Genomic DNA, 16,909 nt, shown 5'->3' on the forward strand with positions numbered 1-16,909 from the left:
TGTTTTTTTGGTTTTTAAAGTTATACATTTCTTTTTGACACGTGTTAAAGAACACCAAATGACGAGTATGAATCTTTACGATGTGAGTGCGCATAATGCGACACAAATTTCTACATTCTGAAGTTAGTCGATGTTTACAAGTAGTAGTAGTAGTAATTACGTTGGTTAAATAAATATATATATATATATATACAATTAGATGCAATTTATTCTGCATACGAGGAATAAACCAATCGACATTGCATTTTATTTCTAAGAAAGCTCAAACATTTGTACCCATAATTATGAAAGTGATCATATGATCAAAGTCAAAATTTAAGAAATAAAAAATGAATTTATCAATTATTTCACCCTACATTATTTTAAATTGAATTAATGCAGTGTAATTGTCAAAAAAAAAAAAAATTGTATTTGTTATTTAAAATATTCTACAGAATTCACATTTAGTGTTCAAAAATATATGAGGGGTATACCGAAAAGTAATTCAAAAATTTTGTTTTCGCTGACGAAAAACATTGATTTATTAAAGAAATTTTAAAATGCTAATCAACAACAAATTTGCTTTTTGAAACAACAAGAGACCATAATTTATATTCGAAACATGAAACCATAATTATGAATACATTTGATAAAATATATTATCGTATTGGTTTGATGAAAAATGAAAAATTCTTTGAGAAAGAAATAATAAAGAAAGAGATAAAGAGAAAGAGAAAGAGAGAGAGAGAGAGAGAGTGAAACAAGTGAACTTACATTAGATATAACTCATTGGAATTTATCTTTCGCCTCTTCGATGTTTATATACCGCCTCCTGGGTAAGAAGAAAAGGAGTGTATCGGCCGGGGACCGAAGAATCGCTCGTTTAAAAGACATTTTACGTCCTACGCCACGAAATCAAAGGCCACACGTTCTATACCGATCTCTGTGTATCGTTAGACAGAGGAAAATATTTTTAGAATAAAACATATCTTCAACGTTTGCCAACGTTCAATTTTACGAGCTATATCAAACGAAATGTTACAGGCTATTATAGTAGGTTTAACTTTCGGTCGTTAGTTTCTCTTCATCGCTGGTGACAATGTGCAACACGATGTATTTTCCACACCGTATGTGTGGATATATATATATATATATACATAACAATAAGAAAGTACAGGTAACCTTCCTATAACACAGTGGATTTTTCTAGGTTCCTAGAAAATACCGTTTTGTATGATACCCAAAGTTCATTCATTATTTTTAAGATAACTTACAATTACTTTTTAAATATGTTTAGTTAGTTAATAATATTTAATATATTAGTTTTTAAATATATTGTGTTATCCAGTGCTGTACCAATATTTTTGCAAATTTTTCTATCGCGGTTAATTTAAACAGTATTATATAGGAGTTAGGTTATTAACCTGTTAACCGGGGAATTCCCTTTTTAATTATGCAGCTATTTTTTATTATTTAATTATTATTTTTTATATATTACTTTATATATTTATATATAAAGTACAAAAGTTGGTATCTTTAGCTTCAAAACAATACGTTTATACGTCCCTCTCGGTTAACAGTTTAATACCTGTATAATAATTTTACAAAGATACATTAGTAATTGACTTCGAACGTTGATAAACTTCAAATGTTTTGGGTCTAGAGGGAAGAAAGGGTCGAAGAGTGGGAGAAAAGTTGGGTGCACAAGTGGTGGAAGAGGACGGTGGCAATCGTGCCGAGTGGCACGTGGAGAGGCGTGGTTCGTGGGAGGGACGCGTGGACCGCAGTAATCCACTTGGCACACGCTGTTCGGCAAACCCTACTCTTTCTCTTGCCACTCGACACCCTACCCTGTCCTCTCCTCTACCTTTACCCTGCCTACGTCGGCCGAGAAAGACCCGAGCCGTCCCGAGCTGTACCGAACCACCGTGCTGCTGTCTCGGAGGATAGACACGTTCTTTCCTTTTACACGTGCAACCTGTTCAGGTGCACCCTATTATACTATTCGCGTTCTATTACGTAGGTGGGGACAACACATTTACTTATTATACGTTTTACTTATTTATGTATTACTTATTCTTTTATTACGTATCATTCTTTACCTTTCTTAACAACCCCCAACCATCATCACCACCCTTTTCAATTTATTTCAAATCTGCGAGAATCACAAAATTTTTATTATGGAATTGAAGGGGGGGGAATTGGTAGGGAATTTCTTTTTTCGATCAATTTGGAATTTGCAAAATTTGAGCAACTGTATTAATAACCTTCTATTAATATTTTTAGTTTCACCTCGCGAAATATTGCAATAACTGCATTTAACAAACGTATCAATCAATGTTTTAATTAAATGAAATATTTTTTTCCAAATGTTTTCCAAAATCTTTGACAATTTATAACAATTTGTTTTTCTTTTTATTTTTTTTTTTTTTTTTTTTAAATAGAAATTATCATAAAAATATGCGTTTAATCTATGGATATTCTTAACGAGACATAAAATAATGAAATCTTATGAGTTTAGGGGACAAGATAAATATGCTCGAGTCCCAACCTCCCTCATCAAAGTTCTTTTCATTTGCAATAACCGTGACACACTATTTGAGAATCCATTTTACTAACGGAAAAAGTCACGGTTTGTGAGTATCTAATCCTTATCGTTAATCTCGATAGACTCAACTGATTTAGGGAAGGGTAGATTTCGTCCGGCTGTCATCATATCCGATTACAGAGTTATATACTAATGCTTTATAGATATTATTGTTACATTAATATCATCATTTAACATATTTTTTTTTTCATATACATATACTATGTATGTGATTTAATAAAAACATATTATGAGAAAAATGAAAAGAGACAAAGAAAAGAAAAAAAAAAGGAAAAGGTAGAACCGTGACGACACCCATCCCTCGAGATAATATCGTGCAATAATAATAATAATCACGGTGGGGTATTAACAGGGTTGCACGTCTATAGAACGGGGTGGTAGTATTTTAAATGCCAACGATTTCATGTCTCCCTGGGGGTGCTGATACGACCCTATATAGGAAGAGGCATCAGCTTCGAAGGCTTCAGTCGACAAAGAGTAGAAGACTGTCCCTTCTGATATCAAACAAAACTGTGTCTTTTGGATAAACAACCGGACGATCATTTTCAAATTAATAATTTGACAAAATATTCGTAGAAATACGAGGAACCAGTGAACAATAAAAATTACTTGTCCAAATTCCGATTTAACGATTTTGAAACTGTGTAAACCAGAAGTGTCTGACCAAATCTGCAAATCTTGACTGATTAGAAGAGAATTCGTTCTTCTATTCGAAATATTTGTGATTTGTTTTCTTTTTCTTTTTGTTCCAATTCCATAAGCTGATCACCTGATCGTATTTTTTCTTATTTTTCTTATGCAAATGTTGAAACGTTTTTTCGACTCATTTTTGATTTCTCGTGTGATGCAGCAGAAATGATCGTCATGGATGATGACAATGGTCAGTCCCCGTATCAAAGATATTGTACGTACTATGAAAATATTGAATATAATTATTATTAGGTTGTTCTTCTGAACAGTTCGTGCTAATTTTGACAGAAGATTAAAATGCGTTAACCTTTCTACATATTTAAAGTATAAATAAAACTACTTTACGTCCCCAGCTACATTAAAAATCGGTATACCGAACTTTCCGAATAACCAAATTCAATTTTTCTAGGGATTTTTACAACATTGATACATACAACTATTTATTTTCAAGTAAAAAAACATATTTTTTTGTTATCTATCTAATCTTGAATATATATTTATTGTATTATATTTATATTTATTATAATATTATAATAATAATTATAAGGTATTATTTATACTATATATATATATATATATATATATATATATATATATATATTTTTATTATTATTTATATATATTTTATATTTTAATATTAATTATATATTATTAATAATATAAATTATTACTTTATTATTGAAAAATAATAATTTAATTATACACACACGCATAATAGATTTAATATATTTACTATAAATCTCCAAGGGGGAGTGGGTGGGTGGGTGTTTCTTAATGGATTCTTTTAAGTAATATTTTTCAAAATTAAATTTATAAAAAGATTAAATAAAATAATATTCTTTATATATTTATATTACAGGGCAGTTGCATTCGCCGAACGGCGATAGCGACAACAGTAACGGTAGTCAACGTGTGGTAGCCATTACCAGAAACGAGATAGATCAACAGCAACAGCAGCAGCCTCATCGGCAGCGACAACAGCAAAGACAGTCAACAGCTACCGTTCCGGTTCTCGGTTGTACAAATCATTCCTCGATTACTACTACAACCACGACGGCCTTTACAGTCGCCTCAAGTATGCTTCTACTACAGACACAAGTGAGTAGTAGTGGTACAAATTTTCAAAATGGAACTAATTGAAATTGTTAATTGGTTAACAACGATTACCTATATTTTTAAATGATATATAATGAACTTTGTGATATCATATATATATACATTGGTACATAACGGTTCAAGAACCGGGATCAGGATCATCCACCTCGTGTTTTCAACATCTCTCGATCCCCAACTGGTTAGCATCGCGTTCCGTCTGCATTCCAACCCACTATCGTAATCTGCATTCGAACTCACCTACGTTATCCTACTCGTTTACTTGTTTTTTTTTTTTTTCATTTTTTTTTTCTTTTCTTCTTATATATAATAGAAAGAAAAGAGAATTGCATTTAATTCGAGCAATTAATTCAATCAATCAAAATCAAGATTCCAAAATTAATACTCGTTTTTACACATCTAAGAGTTTTAGAGCCCTTTAAAAAGCTCTGACGCGAATAACGCAAATATTTGCGGTGCCATTCTCTCTGTCTCTCGAGGGAGCGATGAACAAAATGTCAACCATAAGCGGAACAACCGTTTACACCCTCCCCCCTTCTCTCTTCAAATTGAATATTCTCAATCTTTATATCTTACCACAATTTCTAATCTACGCCCCTAAACATTTCGTCTTTCTTTTCTTTTCTATTTGTGTGTGTGTGTGTGTGTTAACAAAATTTCTTCTTAAACCCTTAAGTACTAAATTATTTGAAAATTTTTAATGCATCTAATATAACGGATTTAATTTGTTGCTTATATGGATTAATATGTAAAAGTAATAGATTTTATTTGAAATAAATATTTTCTTCGAGATGATCATCTAATTCGAGTAAATCTCACAATTGTTTATAAAAGAAAAGATTTTCTTAATACGTGGATAATAATGATTAAACTCTTTTTGTTTTATTTACTTGACTACTACGATAGAATAAAAATGGTTGATCAAGAGAGAGAGAGAGAGAGAGAGAGAGAAAGAGAGAAAGAGAGAAAGAGATTCTATCGAACGCCAGATTGTAGGCAACACGCAATACTTTCCGGTCTTTCCGTGCATTCTAGTCGCGCACCTCGATCGCGTACATATCGGATGTCTCGACTAATAAGTGTAACAAAGTTTCACAAGAACAAAACGAAACTTGCACTTTACAATTAATAACTAGGATTTTGTTTGTAATCACTCTTAAACAATTCCTTTTAAATAATTACAATATATAATAATAATTACATTAATTATATTTGATTTGTAAATTAAATTATTTATATATATATATTATTATGTATAATAATTTGTTTATCAAATTATTAAATAAAATTTTATATATTATTTAATAATATATATTTATATCTTGTAATTATAATATTAAATTATATAATATATTTATAATTATAATTTGCAACAAAAAGATTAGCGAAACCCTATAGGATTCTATTTGGATTGATCTTAAAAAAAAAGTCTTTTGAATATAATTAAAAAAAATATATATATATATATATACAAATATGAACATATTATAGCACGTAAGATTTATTTCAATTTCAGAGTCCATTTGGATGCAGCAGTTTTACGGATTTGTTGAGCGTGCCCTACACGGATTCTGCAGATGCTGGAAGTTTGCCGGAAGAACTAGATCCATTTCCAGAATTGCAGCTGGGTAATCCGCAAGATGAACCTCCACAATCCCAACAAAGCGTTCATCATCAAACAGCCCAACCTCCTCCACCGCCACCACCCCTTCCCGAAGAAATTCAACCTGATTCGCTGAGGTATTTATTTTTCAATTTACAACTTATCTCTCTATTGTATATTTCATAAATATGTTTATATTTTTAATATAAATTATATTTCGAATTATCAAAGTGTTCATTTGTTGCTTCGACACAAACTACTGCACGATTTAAATAATAATCTAATTAAATTTGCAAATAATGTCAATCGATATGAAAATACGAAGAATTTTGTTTCAATTTTAAATAAAAAAAAAAATTGTTTTTTATATTTATATTTAAATTATCGATATGCATTTTACGTCATAAATTGGTAACGAAAATAAACTGAAAGTTCGTTCGATTATACCAAAAATAGTTTACAGAATGTAGAATTTTCAGATAGTCAAATATTTGCATTTGCTGTCGTAGGAAATGATCGGGGCAAGAGACGAACACTTCGAACATTTTCTTTAATCATGTATAACTTGAAAATTAAGATACATTTGATGTATGTTCAATTAGTGTGAATTGACTCAAAAGTATTGACATACATCTACGAATATACATCTATTTGAATATCGAATCTACTTGAAAACTCGAAAAACAATGCTCCAAACCATTCCCAAAGATAGAATGATATTCTATTATAGTCCTACACCATTGCCGAGCTTCCAAGAGACCTACACAGTGCCACGATATAGCAGACAAGAACTTCAGAGTCTCGGCATCAAGATGGATGACGATTGTTACGAAAATTCGGTATATTCCTGCGGTACTCCTCATTATGCCACCGAATTCACATCGGGTGTTTCCTATCACGAGCACCACAGCCAACAACAACCTCACCAGCCACAGCAACACCATCATCATCATCCCCAAGTTCATCAACAACAACAACAACAACAGCAGCAGCAACAACAACAACAGACTCAGGCACAAGCACATCATCATCACCATCATCAAGCTTATTTTCCAACGGAATCGGCACCAACGCCAACCGCGGCGCTACCGTCGCCGTCAAATCATCGGCAAGATTCACCTTACGGAGTAGCAGTGACTGTACCAATGGTATATGGTCAAGCACCAACCATCACGGGTGGTTCGACCGTACCAGTAGCACCAACGGATATTTGTCCGAACCTCGAGAACGTCGTCGTTGGTCCTCCTCGTTCACGAAGGGCATCCTTACCCACCCAAAGGTCGGAATCGGCAAGGTAATTATTTGCATGAACAAAGAAAAAAAACGATCCTTACGTCTCCTTGTTATATTCCGTATATCCTTTTAGTAAGAAGTAAGAAAGATTATCGAACCGTTTTGATTGACATCGACAGTAGTGGCAGCAACGAGTCCCCTAAGGCACGCGGAGGAGGTGGTAACGCTAACATCACGAGCATCACTGGCAACACAGCAAACACGGCGAGTTCCGCGAGTTCCGTCAGCCCTCCGTCGTCCGGAAGCGGCAGTACCAGTGAACGTGCACCACCAAGTCCGAGCCAATTGTGCGCCGTTTGCGGTGATACAGCCGCGTGTCAGCATTATGGCGTGCGTACGTGCGAGGGTTGCAAAGGTTTCTTCAAGAGGACGGTACAAAAGGGTTCCAAATACGTTTGCCTCGCTGAAAAAGCTTGCCCGGTCGACAAGCGTCGTCGAAATCGTTGCCAATTCTGTCGCTTCCAAAAGTGTCTCATGGTCGGCATGGTCAAAGAAGTAAGTTCTGATCTTTTCTATTTTTTCTATTGTCATTATAATTTAACCTTAAAGAAAAGATGATAGATATATGAAGGATTCGTTCGATAATAGGTCGTTAGAACAGACTCGTTGAAAGGTCGTCGCGGAAGGTTGCCTTCTAAACCAAAATCACCGCAAGAATCCCCGCCAAGTCCACCAGTATCCTTAATTACGGCTTTGGTTCGAGCTCATTTAGATACTACCCCGGATCGAATGAATCTCGACTACTCGCAGTACAGACTATCGAGACCAGGAGATTTGTCCGTAACTGAGGCAGAAAAAATTCAACAATTCTACAGTCTATTAACTACCTCGATCGATGTAATTAGAAATTTTGCCGACAAAATACCTGGCTTCACGGATCTGGCACGAGAGGATCAGGTGAGCGATCGCTTCTTCGACTATGTGCATTGTATATATATATATATATACTGAAAGACGACAAAGATCGATAGCTCGTACATTTTCTAAAAGGTCATTCTCGACAAGACGAGCTTTCGAAGCGTCTGCCTGTTCGACGATAAGTCGTCGTCGTCGTCGTCGTACGCTATGGGTGGTGGATAGGGAGTCTATGATTTTCCTATCACACGCATCCTACACAAAAGTCATAGTCATAATCCTTATAAAAACGTTTCCCGTTTTGGGTTTTTCTTTCTCAGGAATTGTTGTTCCAATCTGCCAGCCTGGAACTATTCGTCCTAAGGTTGGCTTACCGCACGAAACCGGAAGACACCAAGTTAACATTTTGCAATGGTATCGTTCTCGCATTGGAACAATGTCAACGTAGCTTCGGCGATTGGTTGCACAGCATTCTCGAATTTTGCAAATCACTTCATAGCTTGGACGTGGATATCAGCGCGTTCGCCTGTCTTTGCGCTCTTACCCTGATTACCGGTGAGTAGTCCGTTCAACTTGTACTCTATCATTGTTTATTCTCGATTGAAGCTAGTGTAGTAACCGCGATCAATTATTTATCGATTCGGTAGATCGGTTATCGTCTGACTTTGCGCTTTGCACGCGATGTGTCCGACATACGTAACACGTAACGACCCATACGTAAACCCGCTTGCACGAAATCACCACCATCCTAAAAGCTATATAATTCTTGAATCATATAACCAACGACGACATGCCCAACGATATGTCCAATTTTCATTTTCAGAGAGGTACGGTTTGAAGGAACCACATCGCATGGAACAACTGCAAATGAAAATAATCTCGTCGTTGCGCGATCACGTAACTTATGACGCCGAGGCCCAAAGGAAAACGCATTATTTGTCGCGTCTTCTCGGTAAGCTGCCGGAATTAAGGAGTCTTTCGGTTCAAGGTCTTCAAAGGATTTTTTACTTGAAACTCGAGGATCTCGTACCGGCGCCACCCCTAATTGAAACGATGTTTGGTAGTATACCCTTTTAATCGTTTCCTCCTTCGTTATACTATCACTGTACCACTACCACCACCACACTACCACTACTAACACAATCATCACTACCAACCAACGCCACAATCACACCCTAAACGAAGCCTAAGGCTACAACAATTTCTAATCTCGTAAGACGTACTTAAACGCGCGCGTCTTCGATGATTATTATCCTACGTATGGTTGACTCTTATCAAAATTCCACTTTTACTAAATACTTTCTTTTCAATTTATTATTATGCCTAGCCTGGCTTTCGTTATATCTTCATTATGCGTGTTGTTTACACAAGTGCGCGCGGCTGTTGTTTGTAAGTGTATTTTATTGTCCTTTCGAATGAGCTTATTGAGGAGCAGCTGAACAGATTATAATTGTCCTTTATTTTATCCTTATCTACAAATGTAAGTCCCCGAGAATGAATTTAATATATTATTATTATTATTATTATTATTATTATTATTATTATTATTATTATTATTATTATATATAGTAGAATGTAGGCACATATTTTTACGCGTACGCAATTGTACGTGTATATTATGTACAATCTTTGCGTTTGCGTAATTATGCGCAAAATTATTGAACGAATGAGAGAGTGGATGAAAGAAAGAAAACAAGAGAGAAAGAGAGAGAGAGAGAGAGAGAAAGAGAGACTGGAGAGAAAGAATAAGCGCGAATCTACGCGATCGGAGTTATCTTTTAAGGAAAAGTACCCCAATGTGCGTGCCTGAAGCTCCGTATGCGTTACTACTACTATTATTATTATTATTATTATTATTATTGCTAGTACTATTGCTATTACTATAATTATTATTATTGTTACTATAATTACCATTATTTACTATAATTATTAATATCATAACGTTACCTGCCCGTGCTGTCCGATTGGTAGGAAACGGAAAGGAAATGATCGAACTATCGAAGAATCGATGAACAATTCGAAAAGCTTCTTATGCGAGCGGACCACACGATATCGGCGAAATTTCTTTCGTATAACTTTTTGCTATCGTTCTTATCTTATTAGATTTTTAGATCGAGCTTTGAAGAAAAGAGAGAGAGAGAGAGAGAGAGAGAGAGAGAGAAAGAAAAGAAAGTTGAAAGTGCGTTCGTTTTTGCGTGTGAGAAGAGAAAAGGGGATGATGATGTATTTAGGGGGAAAAAAAAAAAAAAGAAAAAAAAACCAAAAAACATAACAAAAAAGAAATATGTACATGTATAGAATTTTTTATCACTTTTCTACCTACTTTATATACGAATTTACGTCGCCGATAGGTAAACACAAAACACACACACCGATTTTAATCGTTTAATAATCTTTCGTCAATTATTCGTCGATTCTTCGTCGCGATCTGTGTTGTGTGGGTGGTGTCTGATGTGGCGTTAGATGAAATTATATATAGAAAAAAAAAAAAAACATACACATACGCCAAAAGAAAAAAAAAAAAAAAAGAAGAGAAGAGAAGAGAAGAAACATTATTTTACATAATTTTTTTTGGCCAAAGCTCACACATAGCATATTATTGTTCATTGAATGGAAGAAGAAATTTTGGTATTGGCGTCTTTGCAACATATCAGAATATTGTTGACGAAGGAGCGAACAAAGTGAGCGAGTTAAATACAAATTTTAGAAAAAAAAAAATAATAATTAAAGATAACTAGAAAGAAGTACCTAAACATGTACCTAAAGAGACACGCACACAATGGCGGGTTCTCTCCTTCGTCCTTTAACGATAAGCGTTTAGAACGCGGCTCCTATGGCTGCTGCACACTCGCATGATGAAACAGCGATGCCTCGTTGCTAAACTTCATTTTTTTGATCTCGAAATATATATTTGTTTATTATTTTTCTTTTTTTCTCTTTTTCCTATACGAAAAAATGAAAGCACATATTATAAAACACCGTGGTATTTGTTCGAATGAATGAATCAAGTCGTTGTCACGTGCGTAAAATAAGCGTGCAAATTCTCAATGGGGGGAGGGTGGCAAAGTGGAGGAGGAGGAGAGGGAATCATCTCACCTTAAATGAAATTGTTTCATTTCTTTTTTGTTTTATTTTGTTTTAATTGATCGGGATTTACGTATATATTTTATCCTCGTACCACCTATTACGATTAGAAAAGAAAAAAGAAAAGGGGAAGAGAGAACGTAAGAAAAAATAAAATAAAATAAAATAAAGAGAGAGAGAGAGAGAGAGAAATAGACAAAGCAAGTTGGAAATATTCGATGTTGCACACAATACAAACATCGAATATTCGGCACAATAATTTAATCGAGCATCGTTAATTTGCATGCGAGTGCCAAAAAAAAAAAATGTGCGGTCAATTATCGTCGACCAAAACCACTACCACCACCACCACCACCACCTCCCATTCTTTACCATTACTCTTTGCGTTTATGTGATTTTAGAGAGTTAAGGCGAAACCGCGAATCCGTCTTCTTGGTAAACCGCGATGATAAATTAGAAAGAAGTATGAAACTTGAGAGAAATGCGGCTTACGAAGCGGATTCGGCATAAAGTTACCTATTACGTTATGACGTTTAATTTTAATCAAACTAACGTAAAAAGTCCTATTTACATATATATATATATACATATACTATATATATATATATATATATGTACGTATACCGCGCTACAGCTGCTGCTATTACTACTACTATTACTATTAGAATTTATTACTTACTATTACTACTACTACTACTATTATTACTACTGCTACTACTACTATTACTACTTACTACTTACTATGACTACTACTACTACTACTACCACCACCTGCACCACCATTACCACTACCCCTACCATCATCACCACAATTTACTACTAATTACTACTACTATTACTACTACTACTACCACCAGATCTATTACTATTATTACTACCCATTACTACTTATTACTAGTGCTACTAGTTTATGGCGTTATTATTACTACACCACCACCATTGTTACCATCGATAACTTTGTCGTGAATTTGTGTTATTGTTACCACTATTCCTTAAAACCGTTAGTTCATCGCTAGATATTACGCTCTTCGGATGGCTCTTCAATAATAATGACTACACGACACGACGATGACAACTAAAAACAACGATGAAGATGACAATGGCGCTAGCTAACTTTAGAAGAAATATTGTAGCCGCCTCTCACATGAAACGACAACAAATTCGTAAAGACGAGAGGGAGAATGAACAACAACAGCAGCAACAGCAACATCAACAGCAGAAGCAACAAAAGCAGCAGAAAGTTTTCATGGATACAAATATGGACAAGATTTTCCCATCCATTTTATTTAAGGATCTCTCTGTCTCATTTGTTTTCTTTGTTTGTTTGTTATCATCTATTTTCAAACACAAACCTTTAAAACGTCGTCGTATTTTCTTCTATCTTCAATGTTGTACATCACGAAGAAAACAAATTCCATATACATTCGTAAAACCATAATAAATAATAAAAGTGAAGGCACAAAATATGAAAGGAAAAAGGGTGAAGAAGAAAAAGAAGAAAAAGAAGAAAGAAGAAGAAGAAGAAAATGAAGAAGAGCCACCCCCACATCTGAGAGCGGAATAAACAAAACAAAACAAAAGAAGAAAAAAAAAATAAAGCGAACTTAATAAATACGTGTACTAATTGCACAATAGTAGATAATATTATACTACGTGTGTATACGTCGTTAACAAATTTCCGTGTGTACCAACCCGGTTAAATATTTGTAGCTTTTTTTTTTCTTTCTCTGTTCTAACGAACGTTCAAACCGAGAATTCGAAATCGAGGATTCGAAATCGAGGATTCGAAATGAACACAATATATCGTTTTCGTATCCTTGACGTATATCCTCGGACGAATATTTTTCCTTATTTTTTTTTTTCTTCCAAACTTTTTCTTCTATTTTTTTCCCCTTTTTTTTTGGAATCATCATCCACAACCTTTTTTCTCTCTCTGTCTATCTGTCTGTCTGTTTGTCTGTCTGTCTCTCTCTCTCTCTCTCTCTTTTTCTCTTCATTCCTTCTCCTTTCTTTCTATACGATCGTTCCTTGAAAACAAAGTATATACATATATACATATATATATATATATATATGTATATAAAATATATATATATATATATATCTTTTTTACGTTTCGTTTATAATTAGTAAATATCTTTGATCGATAAAATATATGAAGAAAGAATAATAATAATAATTAAAAAAAAAAAGAAAATAAGATTAATTAATAATTATTATTAAATAATATCGTCCGCGCAAAACTCTCAATGTGTAAAATACGACAGTCGTATGAAAGAATAATCGATTATACTATATCGATATTTGCAATATATAATAAATAAATAAAAATATATATATATATATATATATATATATATATATATATATATATATGCAATATACGCGAGCGGATATACGCGTGCGTGAGAGTTCTTGGAGAATGATTGCGATTAGTAAACAAAATGTTCGAAATATTATAATTAATAAAAATAAAAATAAAAGGCCCGGTAAGAATGCAAGGTAAAAGATAAAGAAGAAAAAATGAAAAAAAAAACAAAAACAAAAAAAAAAGCAGAAAAAATAAATATAAAGAGAAAATATAAAAATAAGAATTTAATGGAGGACATCGAGAATAATTATTATATTTCGACGAAATATTTTCTAATCATTGCGATCATTGATAAATAATTACTATCGATAAAAAAAAACAAATAGAATCTTTCGATCGAAACTATTTTTGATGAGGAAGAATCTTATTGTTCACATTCGTAAAAAGCCAAGTTCGAGTTCACAGAGTAATTTCCAAAAATGGAATTCAAATTGTTCCTTTATTTTATCTTCTAAAAAAGAGAACAAATATATATATATATATATTTGGTGTTTCCACTGAAATTAATAATATAGTGAACGTGTTAAATAATTATTTATATTAATACAAAATACAATTCTCTATGAGCTTAGACGTTCAAATGATCGCGTGATGTAAAATTATTTTTTACAAAGTGCCGTGGATATGTAATTCGGTCGTCGATGATGGATATTCGTGGATAATAGAATGAAAAATTCCTATCAAAGATTATGCGAATGTATCGCGTATATATATACATATATATATATATATATATATATATATGTATGTATGTATGTATGTATGTATGTATGTATGTATGGGGTGGAAAAAAGATAAAACGTGGTAGATAAGAAAAGGCAAAGTCGGATCGTTCGAATGTCGAAAATTATTTTCATTAATTAATAATAACGAGAGACAGGTCTTTTCTTCTTTTATTTTTAGAAAAACACAAAAAAATCATGGCTGTTAAACATACAATATTTACTATGCGTCGTTCTATTGGTGTATAAAATAATACAACGTAACACATAACGAAAGAAAAAAAAAAAAGAAAAAAAGAAAAAAATAACAAAACATAAAAAAAAAAAATGACAAAAAAAAAAAGAAGAAGAAAAATTTAACTTAAACGATCAGATCCGTTTTCGTGTACAATCCCTCCCCCCCCCCCTCCCCTTTCCCCCTGCCCCAGCCCCGTTTTATCAGTGTATAAAATAAATGTTCGATCAACAAAATAATTTTATTCCTCTACTATCTCTTTGAGGTTTATTTTTTCTTTTCTTCATTTGTTTCAATAAAATTATTATTTTCCTCGATCGACGATAACGCGATGACTGTCATTTGATTATTTTTGGTTTTTTTTTTTTTTCTTAGATACTTATCGGTTCTTCGTGCAATCTATTATTAAATTTCGAAAAATTCATCATCCATACGTCACACGCATCCATTCCTTTTCATAGAATGGAAATCCTGAAATAAAACAATTTCTCATTTTATCATCCGTATCCGTCCTTATATTTTATACTTCGAAGAAATCATTGAAAAATCTAATTAACATAAGTCCACGTTCGTTTTCGCGTCGATCGATCCACTCTGCCGTAAGAGCCGCCATCTTATCTCCTTTTCACGTGCAAAAAGAAAAGGCAACATACTTAAAAGAAAATAATAAAAAAAAAGTAAATAAATAAATAAATAAATAAAAAATAAAAAAAATACAGAAATAAGAAAAAATAATAACGCAACTATATATATAGTATAATTGCGTTAAATCGTGAATTTTTCCTAATTGCACAATAATAATAAAGCAAAGAGTGCACCACCTCCACCACCACAACTACCACCACCACCACCACCACCGCATCGCAATTTCTAGACGTTGTACCGAAAATATCAATTTATATATTGTAACACGCGCCCACGTAATCTTTTGGCAAAGCCATCGATCACGAGGATCTCACACGACTTTATAAACGTAAGTGATACGAGACGGGGGCGTTCGATGAAGCCGAGTTTGCGAGATCGAGCGATTCGTCTTTTGCCAACGAACGGACGAATTTAAGCCTGAACTAGTAATACTACTAGTGCAAATGAAATAAAGTCAAATACATAAAAAAAAAAAAAAAAAAAAAAAATACTACTACGGACAATCTTACGTAGGACGAAAAAATAAAAAGTGAGAATTGGCATTTGTTCGTCCTTTCGTTCGAAAACGAAAGTATTATAGTTTTTCGGCTTTATATACAAGAAAAAATAATATATAATAAATTAATAAAATAAAGAAAACAAAAACTATTATACTAAAACACATTGTTATAATATATATATATATATATATGTATGTATGTATATATATTATATGAAAGATTAATCACGCGTGTGCACATTTCACGAAGACGTTTCGCGGCCTGATTCGTTGTTAATTCAGTACCAAGCCACACGATGATACTTCTCGCTTAAGCGGTGCGTACGTGTGCATATATATTCACGATATATGCGTAGTATGTATATCATATATAAATACGTGTCCACGGATGCGTATTATATACGTATTATATACGTATAAGGAAATATATATGTATATACCTACATATGTATATAAATTATATATACATACGTGTACGCAAAGAAGAGATGCGTGCCACGTGCGCTCGAACGCATACGCCATCATCAACATATACGGACATAACAGAAAGAAAGAGACGTGTTGTAACAGTTAGGCGCGCGTGCACGCACGACACGCACGTTTAGAGATACATATATATGTATATATCTATATACGCTTTCGACATGACGGAAGAAACAGTTCAAAGGCACGACGTGAGAATAAAAAAAAAAAAATGATATAACGATTATATTTTATAAATAAAACAAAATAAAAAAATTGACATGTGATATAGATGGTAAGGCACGCGCAATGCACGCGCTGCGATGCATTATGAAAGCGAATGTATTCTGTATATCGTTTCATTAAATCTACTAAAATGAAAGATACACTTTTTCTTTATCTCCTTCGTAGTCCAGAAATTTCTGTTTTCTTTTTTTGTGTCGTCAAGGAATACCAAAGAGAAGTATTTTTTTTTTTCTTTTTTTTTGATACGTGTATGTGTATTTTTCTTCTGTTGCTTTTTCATCTCCCTAGAACGTAACTATTTGTAGAGGGTTCTTTTCTTGGAAGGGTCAATCTTTTATTCACTAAAAAAATCTTTTATTATATGTCGCTGTTGTTGTGTAGAAACTACGAACGACGCATCTGTCGTATTCGTTTCTCTCGAATTTTCATAAAAATCCGGTTTTCTTTTTTTTTTCTTTCTTTTCTTTTCTTTCGAAATTCAATCGTAATTTATTCCTATTAAAT

At 33.3% G+C, this 16,909-nt stretch overlaps 1 protein-coding gene across 2 annotated transcripts in view; it reads left to right on the forward strand.

The window, feature by feature from the left end:
* Hr38 (Hormone receptor-like in 38) overlaps positions 1 to 16,541 on the forward strand; it is a 53,809-nt gene extending 37,268 nt beyond the window's left edge. For both annotated transcript variants that reach the window (XM_015322390.2, XM_089170848.1), the window contains exons 2-8: positions 4,137 to 4,375; positions 5,907 to 6,130; positions 6,724 to 7,287; positions 7,406 to 7,781; positions 7,875 to 8,183; positions 8,462 to 8,696; positions 8,965 to 16,541. In XM_015322390.2, coding sequence (XP_015177876.2) covers positions 4,137 to 4,375; positions 5,907 to 6,130; positions 6,724 to 7,287; positions 7,406 to 7,781; positions 7,875 to 8,183; positions 8,462 to 8,696; positions 8,965 to 9,218 — 2,201 coding nt within the window. In that variant the 3' untranslated portion in view covers positions 9,219 to 16,541. The remainder of the gene's footprint in view (positions 1 to 4,136; positions 4,376 to 5,906; positions 6,131 to 6,723; positions 7,288 to 7,405; positions 7,782 to 7,874; positions 8,184 to 8,461; positions 8,697 to 8,964) is intronic.
* Positions 16,542 to 16,909: the final 368 nt, after the last annotated feature.

This window comes from Polistes dominula, unplaced genomic scaffold (genome assembly GCF_049000335.1).
Source record: "Polistes dominula isolate Pdom_NZ unplaced genomic scaffold, Pdom_raw_medaka contig_79, whole genome shotgun sequence".
NCBI classification, from domain to species: domain Eukaryota; kingdom Metazoa; phylum Arthropoda; class Insecta; order Hymenoptera; family Vespidae; genus Polistes; species Polistes dominula.